The following is a 14,191-nucleotide window of genomic DNA, read 5'->3' as shown; positions in this document are numbered from 1 at the left end:
AGGAAAAGAGGTGGATTAATGGAGCAGGTTCTTGAAGGAGACGGGAAGCCTTGAGAGAGGCCCCATCTTCTTTATATTAGATACACACACGTGTAGTCCCAGGATCCCCTCCACAATGCACGGGACAGTTGTCAGTCTCCTTCATCTCCTCTCATCTCCTCTGCTCTATGCCAGTTTCTGTCTTTCCTTGTTTTTCATAACCTTGACCGTGTTGAGAAGTTCTGGTCAAGTCTTTTGTAGAATGCCCTCAGTTGGGCGTGTGTCTTGTTTTTCTCATGGCCCATCTTCTGTGAAGAAAAAGAATTCTTTTTAAAAATATATATATTTCTTTATTGATTCCAGAGAGGAAGAGAGAAGGAGAGGTAGAAACATCAATGATAAGAGAGAATCATTGATCAGCTGCCTCCTGCACACCCCCTACGCTGATCGCACCCGCAACCCAGGCATGTGCCCTTGGCCGGAATCGAACCTGGGACCCTTCAGTCCGCAGGCTGACGCTCTATCCACTGAGCCAAGCCAGCTAGGGCAAGAATTCTTTGAAGAAATGAAGACATTTCCAGTAGAACAATAGAGAGAAAAAACACCACCCTTTTCTCCCTGCACTATCAAATGGGTGAGACCATTTCTAGCCCACAGGCAAAGGAGCTTGGCTGTAATTGGAAACGAGAGGTAACCAGGCAGGGCAGGGCACGAAGTAGGGGTGCTGGACTCTTTACTTCCATCCCCACTGGACCAATTGGTGATCTTGGGCAGGTCTCTGTCCCCTTTCAAGGGCTCTATGAGCAGGAGTTGTCTAACTGAGCATCCATATCAAACCTGCTCAGTTCAGATCCTACAAGGATGGGCAAGAGTAAAGTAGCAGCCATGGCAAGTGGATGGCCAACATTCCTGCCATGTATCAGTTATTAGCCTGGGAGGAAACCGTCAACTTCTTGGCCTCCCAGGCCCTGTTTTCTTATTTTATTGGAGTCCCTTAAACATTGACTGGATGCCCTTTTTAAAGGTCAAAGTTCTCTTTTGATTCTTGATGGTCCCTCCCCATTTGGTTTCTTCTAGTGTTCAAGTAAGTGGAGGTGAGAGCCAGGTGTCGGGGGCTAAGGACCCCCTCTGTGCCACACCAAGAAGTGAGTTCTCCTCAGAATACTCTGCACCCCTTAGATAGTGCTGCCCCCACAACCATTTAAGCCATTACTAGGTAGCGACAATTATACTCATTTCATGGCCTTGTGACCCAGCCAAATGAAGCAGTTTCTCCAATAGCATTACAGAAAATGGGGCCGCTAATGGCTTACACAGCATCTCCTCAGGCCAATTAGCTCAGTGATCCAACCAAAAAAAAAATCAGCAGGGCTCATTCCTCTGGTGAACCAAGTGCTCCCGGTCCTGCCCCTGACCTCCCTTCCCCCTCTCTTTTGGTGAGGCTTTAGGTATGAGACTGCCATCTATCGCTGCTTCTTCCATTTCTCCAGAACCAGCTGCTGCTTCCCCCATTCTGCAAAGTGTTCGGGATGGGGTCCAGACATGCAGGACCTGTGTTCCTGTATCTGGCCTTGTCTTTCACTGGGTGAGAACTGAAGCCTTTCCCCTGCTGGTTTCAGTTCTCTGGGAAATGTCCTTCTTGCCACCTGTGCGTGTAGACCAGAGAACTGACTGGCCTTCTACAGATTGACTTGGGATCCTTGAAATTATGAAATGGGAGAGGCTTAACCGATGGAGGTTTTGGAGGGAGCCCCATCATTATCATGCATGCATCACTCCCAAAGAGACCCAGCTCCTGCCCATGAGAAGCTTCTGTGCACAGTGCAGCCTTCCATCACCTTTTGTAGCTTCGTTCCTTTGGGTGGGATTGTTTTTATTCTTTTCATGGTGACTGACTTAAGAACTTTGCTGGCAGAGGAAGGGGTGGGGCGGTTGAGGAACTTTACCCACTGGAAGAATGAGATGGTTTGAAGATAATTCTTTGATAAGCACAAGCCTAGAACAGAAAGGACCATAAAGGACACTGCCTCTCAGCAACAGCAGCACCAAGATGAGGGCGAGAGGGAGGACTGAGGAGAAGGTCTGTGGCTAAGTGCTAACCAAAACCTGGAACAACCTCCCACTATGTGTGAAGCTCCAGCCTACAGGGTTCTCAGGTTGATGCTTGTGTGTCTGCAAGGAGGCCAGCAGCCTGTCTCCCATTTTCCAAGGGTCTGATTGGGCCTCCGTGTGTTCAGGTGGGGGAGTGGGAAAAGCATTGCCTTCTTTTTTTAACTCTCCAGGACCCAGGAGAGCTAGGCCAGGGCCTGCCCACCATGAAGTCAAGTGGGTGCTTATCCAATACCCAGTATACAGGGAGTCCTAGCTGGCCCCACCTAACGGCATGTCCTTGCTCTAATGAATCAGGACAACCCAGTCTGAACCAGAGTGTCCAGACTGGGAATGGGAGAGAGACTCACGGAGCCATGTTCATTGTCTTTTGCCTAAGCCAGGAGATCCTCGCTCACCTGCATGTGTTGTCTTAATAAGAGGGAAGACCTGCCACATTTGCTTGAACCTAAAGCTTTCTGGTTTGTTTTAACTCTAAAAGTCCTGCTCCTTCAAGTCTGGCACCCATGAGTTTTTCTTTTCTGTACTGTCCGACCATGGACCATTGGTGGTGTGTCATTTTTACTGCTGCTTGGTGTTGCCTTCCCTAAGGTGAGGACTGGGAGGTCTGGGAAGATGCTGAGTGACTGTCCAAGGGGGTAGGAGTGTCGTTGTGGTGACCTAGATGCTGACAAAGTTGTTCTCACAATCACTTCTAATACTTGTAATATATAGTCTCCTTTATTTGTAGACATACTTAAAAGGCAAGAAAGGGCCACCTTCCTGGCTTATAGGTGAGAGACTGAAGAGTAGAACTCTGAACAGGAATTCCAGCCCGTCCCTGGGGAACATACCCAGGGCAGTGTACACCACTGCGGGTCTCGGCAAGGTTTTCACTACTGCACACGGGGGTCTTAGGTCACCCTTTCCACTGTTGCTGTCTCTCCTCTTCCACCGAACTGCCAAGTTATGGGGAAAAGGAGGGGAGCAAAAAAGGAAGGAAAGAGAGGCCTGTCCACACCACTGGGCTGTCTCAGCTCTCCGGGGGCAGAGAACCAAGGTTCCTGAAGAGCAGGGCTCTGACGTAGGGCGTCTCTGTTGAGAAGGGTGGGCCAGTGAAACCTGGTGCCTGGGCGTTGGCCCGGAGCCCACCCCCTCAGGCATCCAGCTGGCCACTACACTGCAGCCTGAGTCACTCCCCAGCAAGCCCTGGTACGAGCGTGAGAGATGGAGCTCAGCTGGCCCTGAGGGTGGGGAGAGGGCTTGGCAGGAGGCCACCTCCACAGGCATCTAGTTCAACAATGCCAGGCCAGGATTTGGCACCTTAGTTTGGTTCTTTATTGGGAAAGTCTGCCCATTACAGTCCAGTATCTCAACTTGCCCACCTATGAAATGGGATTTCCATAAGATTGGAAGATCACTTGGAGGTTTCTCATCTGATATTTGTAAGGATCACTGGTAAGAAAGCAAGTACCTAAAACCTAGAATTGGGCAGGTCAGCTTGTAAGGTTTCCCTGTGTGGAAAGGGAAAGGAGCAAATGTGGATGCCCTGGGGGGGGGTGGACTCTGAGATCTGATAGGAATCACAGCTGCCTTCATTGGCACATGGGTGTGCCCTTTGGCCAGCTTATTTCTTGTTTTATTGTATGGTATATACACAGAGCAGTGCATAAAACATGAATGGCTTAAAGAATAACTATGAAGTGAATATCCATGTCACCACCACCCAAGTCAAAAGCTGGAACATTGCCAGTGCCCCAGACCCTGCCCCCAAGTGCTCTTCCCTGGTGAGAACTCCTCCCTCCTACTACAGGTCACCACCACTCGACTTTATAATAATCACTTCACTTTTTCCCCCTTGTCATCTATATACCCCTAAACAGTAGAGTAATATTTAACTACATGGGATATATTGCATGTATTCTTGGGGTTCTTCATTTGTTTAACATGGTGAGATGCACTATAGGATTGCATATTGCTATAGTTGTTCATTTTCTCGGCTGTATAGTATTCCATTGTTCATAAAGTAACCATTTTGCTGTACTGCTAGTAGGTAATTATTTACAAGTATTCCCAGCTTACTGATATTTTTAGCAAATGGATTGATCCCCTACTCCCGTCCTACACGGGCTGCTGCTACGACAGGTACATGGGTGAGGGGCAGAAACCAAGTGTGGTCCCACCTTCAGCACTCAGAGACGGTGCTCTCCCTGGCAGCCAGAATTAATGCCAACACTGTGTATTTCTTGCAGCTTGCTGGGATTGCAGTCCTTGCCATTGGACTATGGCTCCGATTCGACTCTCAGACGAAGAGTATCTTTGAGCAAGAAAATAGTCATTCCAGCTTCTACACAGGTGAGCGTGGGGAGACTTGGTGCTTCCTCCAGCTGCGGAGATGCCTTGTTGATCCAGGGACTTGGCCTTGGGAAAGACGTTGGCTCTGGCCACATTGGTCAGTCATGTTCCTTTCAAGCTTTGCTTTTGTGTAGCTATTTATGCCCATGAATTTGCATTTGACTGATGTGGTTTCTTTTTTCATGCTGACTAAGTCTGGAGTTTCAACTATTCTCTGATGTGAAGTTGGCTCCACCAGAGTTGCTGCCACTCTTGGGGATTTAAGAACCTCTGTCCTGCCCTTGCCAGTGTGGCTAACTGGTTAGAGCATCGACCTGAGAGCTGAAGGATTGTGGTTTTGATTTTCAGGTCAGGGCACGTGTGGGAGGCAAACAATCGATGTGTCTCTCTCACATTGATGTTTCTCTCCCCCACTCCCTTCCACTCTCTCTGAAAATCAATGGAAAAAATATCCTCCAGTGAGGATTAACACACACACAAAAAAAGAAAGAACCTCTGTCCTGGATCCTGATCCCCTCTTCGTTTCATGTCTTCTGGCTTAATCATCTCAATTCAAAAAGCTTTGTCCTGCGGAAACCACAGTGCCAGGCAAAGGAGAGGTGACTCCTCCCCAATTGTTCAGATAGGGGCTCTGAGACCCCCAAAGACCTGCCTCCTGGATAATAACAGTCAAAATTAGTAAGAGAGACTAGTAGAGACGCTAGCCCTCTGGACCCCTGGTGCTGGTGTAAAGGCCAAGCACTCCTGCTTTAGGGAAAAGGTTTCCAATTTAAGCAAGAATTGACTTAACATGCCCTGGCTGGTTTTGCTCAGTGGACAGTGCGTCAGCCTGCGGACTGAAGGGTCCCAGGTTCGATTCCAGTCAGGGGCACATGCCCCGGTTGCGGGCTCGATCCCCAGTGGGGGACGTATGGGAGGCAGCGATCAATGATTCTCTCTCATCGTTGATGTTTCTGTTTCTCTCTCCCTCTCCCTTCCTCTCTGAAATCAATAAAAATATATTAAAAAAAAAAAAAAAAGAATTGACTTAACGGGTTTCTTTGTACCCACAGGCTCCGTGGCATTTTTTCTAGCATCATTCTGTCACTTTTCACTGTCGTATCGCCACGTAAACGCCTCTCTAAAATGAGTGGGAGCATTGAGGGAGCCTGTCAAACGCAATTGCCCAGTTTCTGGGACGACACAGGCTCTGCTACTCTACTTTCTGCCCAGTTTCAGAATAGGAAACATTTCATTTGCAAGAAACAAAAGCAGCCCCTATTTCCCCTATTTTTAGGATGGTGTTGTCACATCTTCAGGCTCAAAGTATAAGTTTGGTCATTTCCTTCCCACCCACAAAAGAAGTTATTTAAAAAAAAAAAAAAAAGATGAAGAAAACAGTCTGAAGAAACTTATCGCCCAGGCCTTCAGGAAGAGCGTGGTGGCTGCCAGCCTGCAAACCTCCTCCCCGCCTCCCAGAGGCCAGGCACATGGTTCCAGGGCCCTGGGCTCTGTGGATGGTTTCCAGGCTTTTATTATTTTTTGTTGTTGTCGTTAGTTGGGTTTTTTAGGGTGTGCCTCCCTATTGTGAGAAAAAAGTGAGGGGAAGAAAAGCACAATGTGTGCATTTTTAAACTGCGCACAGTTTTTAGGGAGCAGGTCTCCATAGTGCCCCGACTTGTTTTAGCAACAGCTTGCTTTTTGTGAGTTTGTGGCAGCCCTGGAATGCCGCCTGCAGAGCTGAGGGGCGGGGGCGGGGGCGGGGGCGGGGTGCTGGGGGGAGACCAGGAGCACTCCCATTTCCTGTCATGTCATGTCACACCAGGCTGCTGGGAACCCTCTGCAGGGAGAGGGGAGAGCAGATTTGCTGGAGGATTGTGGAGGCGGGGGCAGCCATTCCAGGCAGGTCCTCCTGAGGAGCGCCCCCAGGCACCTCCCATAGTTCTCTGCAGGGGGCCTAGCTCCCACACTCTCCCGCTAACCCTTCTCTGTGTGTCCTTCACTGTCTCACGTGTGGTTATGTAATGTAATCCCGGGAACTCTTTACCGTACATGGAGTGATCCCCATCTCACTGATGAAGAAACCGAGGCCTCGGGAGTTAATAACCTGTCCGAGCGCCATGCCCTCAAAAGGCAGGGCTAGGATTTGAACCCAGTCCTGTGAAAGTTGCTTCTTGTATTATCTGTACTGCATTGTGGGGAGGCCTCCCCTATGTAGGAATGGGAAATATCTATACTGACCGGATGTTACCCAGGGGTGGGGGCAGGGTGGGGGCTCTTTGGGCCTTTGATTTCGCCCAAATTGTAGTTGGAGGGGGGGGAACCGCAAGTATCGGTGGCCCCAGCCAGCAGATGACAGGTGGGAAAGTCGTGTAGAGTGTCAGGAGAGTGATGAGCACACTGTCTGGGGGAGCCAGGACCTGCTTCTGGGAACCTCACAGGTCATTGAAGGCCCTCCCCACCTCCCACCCCCCATGGCCACTGGTCCTACCTTCAGTGACTAGGATAGGGATTGGAAGGCACAATCCCAAAGAAACACAATGCATGTGGGGGGGGTTTTTTTGCATTAACACAGCCTTAAGCTCTAACAGAGGAAATGGACCCTTTGCAACTGGACCCCCTGCCTGGGAAAGAGCTCAGCTTGCAGAAGCTCAGGGAGCAAAGGGTGATGCAAGTGACACCAGAGCATCAGGCAGCTGGGATGGCCACTTGGGTCTAGCCTGGCCCTGCCCTTCCCTGAATGCTTTCTGAAATTCAGTCATTATGGTCCATGGGCAAAGAGCTAAGCAGGCCTCATACACTGTGTCCCCTTCCACTTGGACTGTCACACCAGCCTTGGTATTGACCCATTGCCCTCTGCCAGCAGCGTGCCAGCTCTACCCCAGCTGCTATTCCCAGCATCAGGAGGTGACCATTCCTTGCCCAGGAGCACTGACCATCTGCAGGGCAATCCACAGGCCAGCCTGACCATATAGCTAGCCCATCAGGAAATCTGAAGGACCACAGCTTTGAAAGTAGAGAAAGAATGGATAGCCAGGCAGAGAAGCAAGTGAAAAAGAAACGTTCCAACACTCAAAACAGGCCGTAGTGAAGCAGAACAGCTGACAGACGGCCTTATAAGGGCCTAGTCTGCTGTTCAGGCCCTGAGAGAGTCGGCCCGTCAGCAGTATTCGTGATCCCAGGCTGCAAACATGCTGGGGAACTTCATTTTCTTGGTCTCAGGCCAGCAGCCCTTCTTAACTCCTTGGTGTCCTCCCAGAGCATAGCCACTGTGAGGGCATCTAGCGGGGAGATGGGGGATTGGTGAACCAGAGGCCGTGGGCATCCACACTCTCAAGAACCGTTCCCCTTTTGTGACAGGGTACCTGACGCATTGCCTACGTCAGCTGACTTCCCTGTTCCCAGCTTATGACTTGGGTCAGCTTGTTTTGTTGCTCTGTGTCTCTTCGTCTTCCTGTCCTAAAACTGGCAGAGTGTACACACCCACACCTCTGGGAGGCAGAGAACTCTGTGCTTGGCAGATGGGGTTCGCAGTGGTGCTCATTAATGAAAACGGCCATCAGTGGGATGGAGAGGGACCGAGAGAGCTGTTGGGGTTCCTGGGAACCCTGATTATGTTAATTGGAGATAAGCAACTGTTCTAAGTAAGTGGAGGCCAGGAGCTCTGCTGGGTTTTTTTCTCCACACAAACAGGTATGGTGAGTGCTTTTTGCAAGATGGGGTTGAGGTGGTGACAGGAGGCTGATGTGTCCTCTGTCCAGCCAGCGCCGAGCCCTGATAAACAGGTGAAAGGACACCCTAGCATCTGCCACTGCTACACCAAGGGCTTTTTTAAACACTAGCAGCTATAATGTCAGCCTGAAAGAAAAAAAAGCAGAATAAACAGCCCTTGAGCAAACTAACACAGTAATCCTAGAGAAGGCTCTGTGACAAATAACTTTTTCCATGAGTCAGATGGAAAGCCCACATTCACTTGTTTTATAAAGGAGAACGGCTTTGTTTTCTGGATGGCCAGCCCTTGCTAACGAGCTGGGGTGGAGGCTAAGAGGAGCTTAGCAAGGAGGATCCCTGCAGGGATGGCCCTTTTAACAGCAGCCCACTCCCCTGACTTTCAGAGGGGGCGCTTGCAGATGAGCCATCTTATAGCTGCTGCTAAAATCCCCATAAACAGCTGCCAGGGAACTGGAGAGGGTGAAGCCAGGACACCCCAGATATGCAGCTGCTTGAGCAAGATTTAAAGCCAACAGCAGCCTTTGTCCTAAAGTCTTCGTCCGCTAAGCCCAAGAATGAATATTTCTTATTAACAGAGGCCCATTAGGAGACTATTCTTTCTTTCTCTCTCTCTCTCTCTCTATCTATCTATCTATCTATCTATCTATCTGCACTGGAAATGCTTTTCCCTATCACAGCTCCCTAATGCTACTCACCCAACTCCCCAACTTCTGCCAGGGTCTCCAGGCTACCAACTGGGATCTGGACTTAGAGAGAAAACATGCCTGTCTGTTCATTCCCACTCAACAGATTTTGTGTGTTTGTAAATCCTTTAGATCTCTTAATAACCCCTGTTTACTCAGTCCCTGCTATGGAGCTCAGAGGAGTGACTCATCATTGTCTTTTCCCGATAAGATGGGGAGAAGTTGAGGCCGTGTCACTGCCTCGACGGACTTACGCACGGGTGTCCTTGTGTCACAGCCCTCCTCTGCAGCTCCTGGGGCTTGGGCCCCGCAGTATGGAACTGCCCGGGAGGATGGGACTTGACTCAAGGACAAGCTGCATTTGTCCCCTTGCCCAGTCTGAGCCAGGCATGCACGGGAACAATACCCATATTCATACAGCGTAGGGGTTTGCCAGTAAACCCACGTGACTTGACATCACGACAGATGTGGGGCAAAGGGGGCAGAGACACAAACGCTCCCTTGTGTGCATTCTGCTCGGTGCTGCCCGTGAGCTTCAGCTGCAGGCAGACTGCACGGTTTGTGGCCTGCAAAGCCTCGGCCCCGTACTAGGGGTCCAGATGTGGACCAGTGAAGTCACAGACACCTGCCCAGGGTTCTCACTGCAGTGTCCTGTTGTGTATTGTGTGGAAATATCAGATTCTCTCCCTTTAGGCCCCTATTTCAAGAAAGTCGCCCTAGTCCCAGTTAGCAGGGAGGGATCAGCAAGTATATAAAAATTCATCATTATGATTCATAATTGTCACCCATCCTTTGTATTCTTAAGATTAGCAGTAGCTTGAATTTGTTGTGCACATCTTGATGACATGTCACTTAATCTTCACAACCACCTCGTGGTGGACATTACCATCCCTGCTTTGCAGATAGAGAAGTGATGCTCAGAGAGATTAGGTGACATTCCCAGGGTCACAGAGCTGGATTTCAAACCCAGTCTTCCTGGGCTTCTGAGGTAGAAATGCCCCATGGGGCCTGCGTGAGGGCGGTAGGGTAGTCCCTGCAGAACCGCTGTGACTTCTCCAGAATATAACTGCAACCTGGGCCCCTCTGGGCATTTCCGGGGGGTGACTAGGGCTAGTATGCTCCACCGGGTCCCCATCCCAGGAATATGCCTTTTGTTGGGCATAGTCAGAAATTGTAAAAGGCACTGCCCTTCTCATCACCCCCTCTCCATTGGTCACAAAAATTGAAGGCTTAGAGCGTGTCACTCACACCCCCCCTTTAACAAGAGGATAGAGCCTTTTCACCCTTCACCTAGAGCAGGGGTGGGCAAACTTTTTGACTCGAGGGCCACAATGGGTTCTTAAACTGGACCGGAGGGCCGGAACAAAAGCATGGATGGAGTGTTTGTGTGAACTAATATAAATTCAAAGTAAACATCATTACATAAAAGGGTACGGTCTTTTTTTTTTTTTTTTTTTTTTTTTTTTAGTTTTATTCATTTCAAACAGGCCGGGTCCGGCCCGCGGGCCGTAGTTTGCCCACAGCTGACCTAGAGTAACCAAATTGCAACCGCAAGATCTCTGTAGTGTGCTCTAAGAGCAGGATCTTTTTTAAATTTCCTAGCAGCCAACCTCTCATTTTACTGATACGGAAGTTGCGGCCAAGAGAGGGAACATGTCTTACCCATGATCACATAGAACTTAGTAGCAGAGTTAGGACCCAGTCAAGGGTCTCCTGACACGAGGCCTATCTTCTCTGCACTAGAGCAAGCTGCTCTACCTTTGCCAGCATGTGCCCTTGGGTGTCACTAACTGTGCATGCCTCGCTGCCACCCATGGCAGGGCCGGCTGCCCCAGTGTGCACAGCCCTTTGCTGCTGGAAGCTTGCCCTGACAGCCTCTTCTGCCACGTAGAGGCTGGCAGGGGCTCATCAGAGTCCCAGGAATTTACCCTGAGTTTGGGGGGTCTGTTTTCATTAGCGTAAGTGGATTCATCTAGCTGGAAACAGGTGACAGACTAGGCCAGTTTGTGTCCTTCGTAGAATCTGGGGCTCCCAGGGATAGTCTTTGTCCCAGTTACAGGGTATAGGCACCCTCCAGAAAGGCTGAGGGTAAAGGTAGGAGTGAGGACTTGATGCCATGGGGTCCTGGAAGAGAGACTGGTGGGAAGGAAGCTTGAGAGCAAAGGTGGAGGGGGACAGAGAGATGGAGGCAGCACAGTCATATCGAGGGAAAACGGAATTGCAGGAAACAGCTGGGCCTCCACGCTAATATCTCCCTGTCATGTCCTCTGTCCTCTCTCCTCAGGAGTTTATATTCTGATTGGAGCCGGCGCCCTCATGATGCTGGTGGGTTTCCTGGGCTGCTGTGGGGCTGTGCAAGAGTCCCAGTGCATGCTGGGATTGGTGAGTATCCTTTCTGTGTTCCCCACACCCACCCCACCCCTGCCCCTGAGATCCCATAGAACAGATGGGGTGGGATGGGGTGGGGTGGGGTGGGGTTGGGGAAGAGGGGTAGAGGGGGTGGGGGCAGGGGAGGGTGAATAGGATACCCCAAGGGCATGAGCTGTCCTCAGCACCCCCAGGGTCCCTCCGCTCAGGGCCCTACCCCAGCCTCCTGGCCAGGCAGCTGTCTTGTCCTCTCCCCTATGGTGATGCCTCCCTCTCTTCCTCTCTGGAGTCTCTATCTTATCACTTTCTCTCAGGTGACTAAATGCCAGGACTTTGTTTTCCCTTTTTTCGAGGGCCACGTTTGCTTTCTTTCCCTGAATCCACAGGTACCTGTGCCTTCTCTTTTTTCAAAAATTTGTTACAATTTTCCTCAAACTCTAGAGTGTTCTCACTTTATTTCCTCAAATCTCTGTGGTTTTGTGAGTGAGCAGTGGTATTTTATCTTTGACTGACTCCTAATTAACTCCTTAGAAATACCAATGCTGGGGCCCCCTGTGCCCAGGCCTTCCCTGCTGCGGCTTTCGCTCCTCGCCCGGGCTTAGCTCTCTCAGCTCCCCCACTTCTGGGAACGGCTCCATTTGTGTCCCCAGATACCCGGTCCCAGCGAATTGCTATTCCTCCTTGTTTGCCAGAATACCCTTTACTTTTCTGGTTGGCTAAGATTGTTCCTTGCCCCACCCCCTTTTTACCTTCTAGTTCTTTATGTTCCTCTTGGTGATATTTGCCCTTGAAATAGCTGCGGCCGTCTGGGGATATTCGCACAAAGATGAGGTAGGTGCTTTCTGTAAGATCTCGGGGCCTCCGGTGATTCGGGTTTGGGAGTTTGCAGATGAGGGGTGATGCGGGCGGAAGGGTGTCCTGGCTGCCCAGCTTGGTGAGCTGTCATTGCGCCTCTTATTCCACCACGTTCCCACATGCCCTCAGAACCTGAGCTTTCCCAGGGCAGGGAATGTGAGCATTATACTACCCTGGGTGGTACTGTGCCAACCACTGCTTCCAGTTCCCCAAACGGTGTTGGCACAGAGTAGATGTTCAGGAAATAGTCATTGGGCCAGCGTATCTGTGCATGTGTCTCACACCTCGACAGCCTTTCCCCAGTTCTTCTGGAAAAGACAGCTTAGGGCAGCGGTTCTCAGCCTGTGGGTCGCGACCCCTTTGGCGGTCGAACGACCCTTTCACAGGGGTCGCCTAAGACCATCCTGCATATCAGATATTTACATTACGATTCATAACAGTAGCAACATTACAGTTATGAAGTAGCAACGAAAATAATTTTATGGTTGGGTCACAACATGAGGAACTGTATTTAAAGGGCCAGAAGGTTGAGAACCACTGGCCTAGGGAAACACGCCTTCTGGGCTGGGCGCCCTTGCTCCTTTACGTAGTCTATAAATATGAGCTAAGCGCCACACGAACTGTTGCTCTCATCTTAAAGACCTTTGCCACCTAGTGTGGCAGACAGACATGCATTAGGTAAGTGTCACAGAAGTCACTTATATCCAAAAGTCCCATGGATTTGAAAGGGTGGGGTAGGACAGGGGACTCTCTGGCTTCCTGGAGAGGAGAGCATTGGCCTAAACCTTGAGTGAGAGAGATTTCAGGAGGAACGTTGGTAGGAGACAGAGTACTTCCCCTCAAAGAAAGGGCCTGAGCACAGCTGAGCTTGGGCTCCATGGGGAGACCAATGCATTATGGGCCAGGATGGCCACATCAGAACAATGTTTTAGGAAGGACTGTGTTATCATGTTGAGCAGGAGGGAGGAAAGCAGAGAGACACTAGATGCGGGAACCCTGTTTCTAAAAAAAAAAAAAAAATGCTTTCATTATTCAGATGATAGAAGCCACAGTCATGGAAATAGGAAGGGATAATGATGAAAAATACTGAAGGAGGGAGGCTGGACGTTGGTCAGCTTATTGATATTGTGGGTGGCGGGGTGGGGGACCAAGAGACAGGCATCCATTAAGTTGGAACAAACCCAATTACGGGAGGATGGTAACATCTCCTTTCTTTCATAATAGGTTATACTTATTTCCCAAATTTACTTTGTACCAGACACTGTGCTAAGAGCTTAACATGTAATGTCACATTGAAATTTTCACGGTAATCTCTCGGGTAGGGATTAATATACTTTCCATCCTAAAGATGCAGAAAGCGAGGTTCCGAGGGGCTTGGTTAATTTGCCGAAAGTCATACAGCCTCTGAGTGAAGAGAACAGGAAGACGGAAGCCTGAGGAGCTAACCAGATCAGGAGTTCTGTTTTGTTTTTGTTTTTTAATTTAAGTTGAGGAGATAACATTTTGTTCATAGATAGAAGGGAAGGAGCCAAGTGGGACCAAAGGGACCAACCATAGGTGCAGGAGAAGGGGGAATGACAGAAGCAGAGTTCCTAGAGGATGTGGGAAGAGAGCGAGGGGTCCCAGAGATGGCAGAGGGTAGGTGGGGGCGTGGGGATGGGGGCAGTCTGCTCGGTAACATTTCCCGAGCATGGGAATTTGTTGGCTGAGCGTGAAGAAGTCGGAACAGGTGACATTTGTTCATTTGTTCTGCTGCTCTCTCATCTGTTGGTCCATCACAGGTGATTAAGGAACTCCAGAAATTTTACACGGACACCTACCAGAAGCTGAGGAACAAGGACGAGCCCCAGCGGGAAACGCTGAAAGCCATCCACTATGCGGTATGTCGTCTTTGCATCCTCAGAGCATGTGCACATGGGCACTTGCTGTCCCAGACCAGTGCGTCTCTATTTCAGTCACTTTTGTGTTTGTTTCTCTCACCCCCATCCCTGCTCTTCTCTCTGCAGTTGGATTGCTGTGGTATAGTAGGGGGAGTGGAACAATTCATCTCGGACATCTGCCCCAAAAAGGATGTACTCGAAAGCATCACAATGAAGGTAAACGTGAAGAGCAAGTGCCCCTGCCCACTTGCTCTGGGCAAATCCCATAAGGGT

The 14,191-nt window shown here is 50.0% G+C and overlaps 1 protein-coding gene and 1 long non-coding RNA gene across 2 annotated transcripts in view; one reads left to right on the top strand and one right to left on the bottom strand.

Moving 5' to 3' along the window:
- CD9 (CD9 molecule) overlaps positions 1 to 14,191 on the top strand; it is a 33,712-nt gene that overhangs the window by 17,194 nt on the left and 2,327 nt on the right. The window contains exons 2-6 of the mRNA XM_070410830.1: positions 4,320 to 4,422; positions 11,101 to 11,198; positions 11,940 to 12,014; positions 13,820 to 13,918; positions 14,045 to 14,134. Of these exons, the coding sequence (XP_070266931.1) occupies positions 4,320 to 4,422; positions 11,101 to 11,198; positions 11,940 to 12,014; positions 13,820 to 13,918; positions 14,045 to 14,134 (465 nt within the window). The remainder of the gene's footprint in view (positions 1 to 4,319; positions 4,423 to 11,100; positions 11,199 to 11,939; positions 12,015 to 13,819; positions 13,919 to 14,044; positions 14,135 to 14,191) is intronic.
- Positions 104 to 14,191, bottom strand: part of LOC139007417 (uncharacterized) — a 65,633-nt gene continuing 51,545 nt past the window's right edge. The window contains exon 3 of the long non-coding RNA XR_011470850.1: positions 104 to 284. This is a non-coding gene — a long non-coding RNA (uncharacterized lncRNA). The remainder of the gene's footprint in view (positions 285 to 14,191) is intronic.

This window comes from Myotis yumanensis, unplaced genomic scaffold (assembly GCF_028538775.1).
Source record: "Myotis yumanensis isolate MYYU_CA2020_CCGP unplaced genomic scaffold, mMyoYum1.0.hap1 SCAF_3, whole genome shotgun sequence".
NCBI lineage: Eukaryota > Metazoa > Chordata > Mammalia > Chiroptera > Vespertilionidae > Myotis > Myotis yumanensis.
Note: the sequence above shows the minus strand (reverse complement) of the source record. Positions and strands in the feature narration are given on the sequence as shown.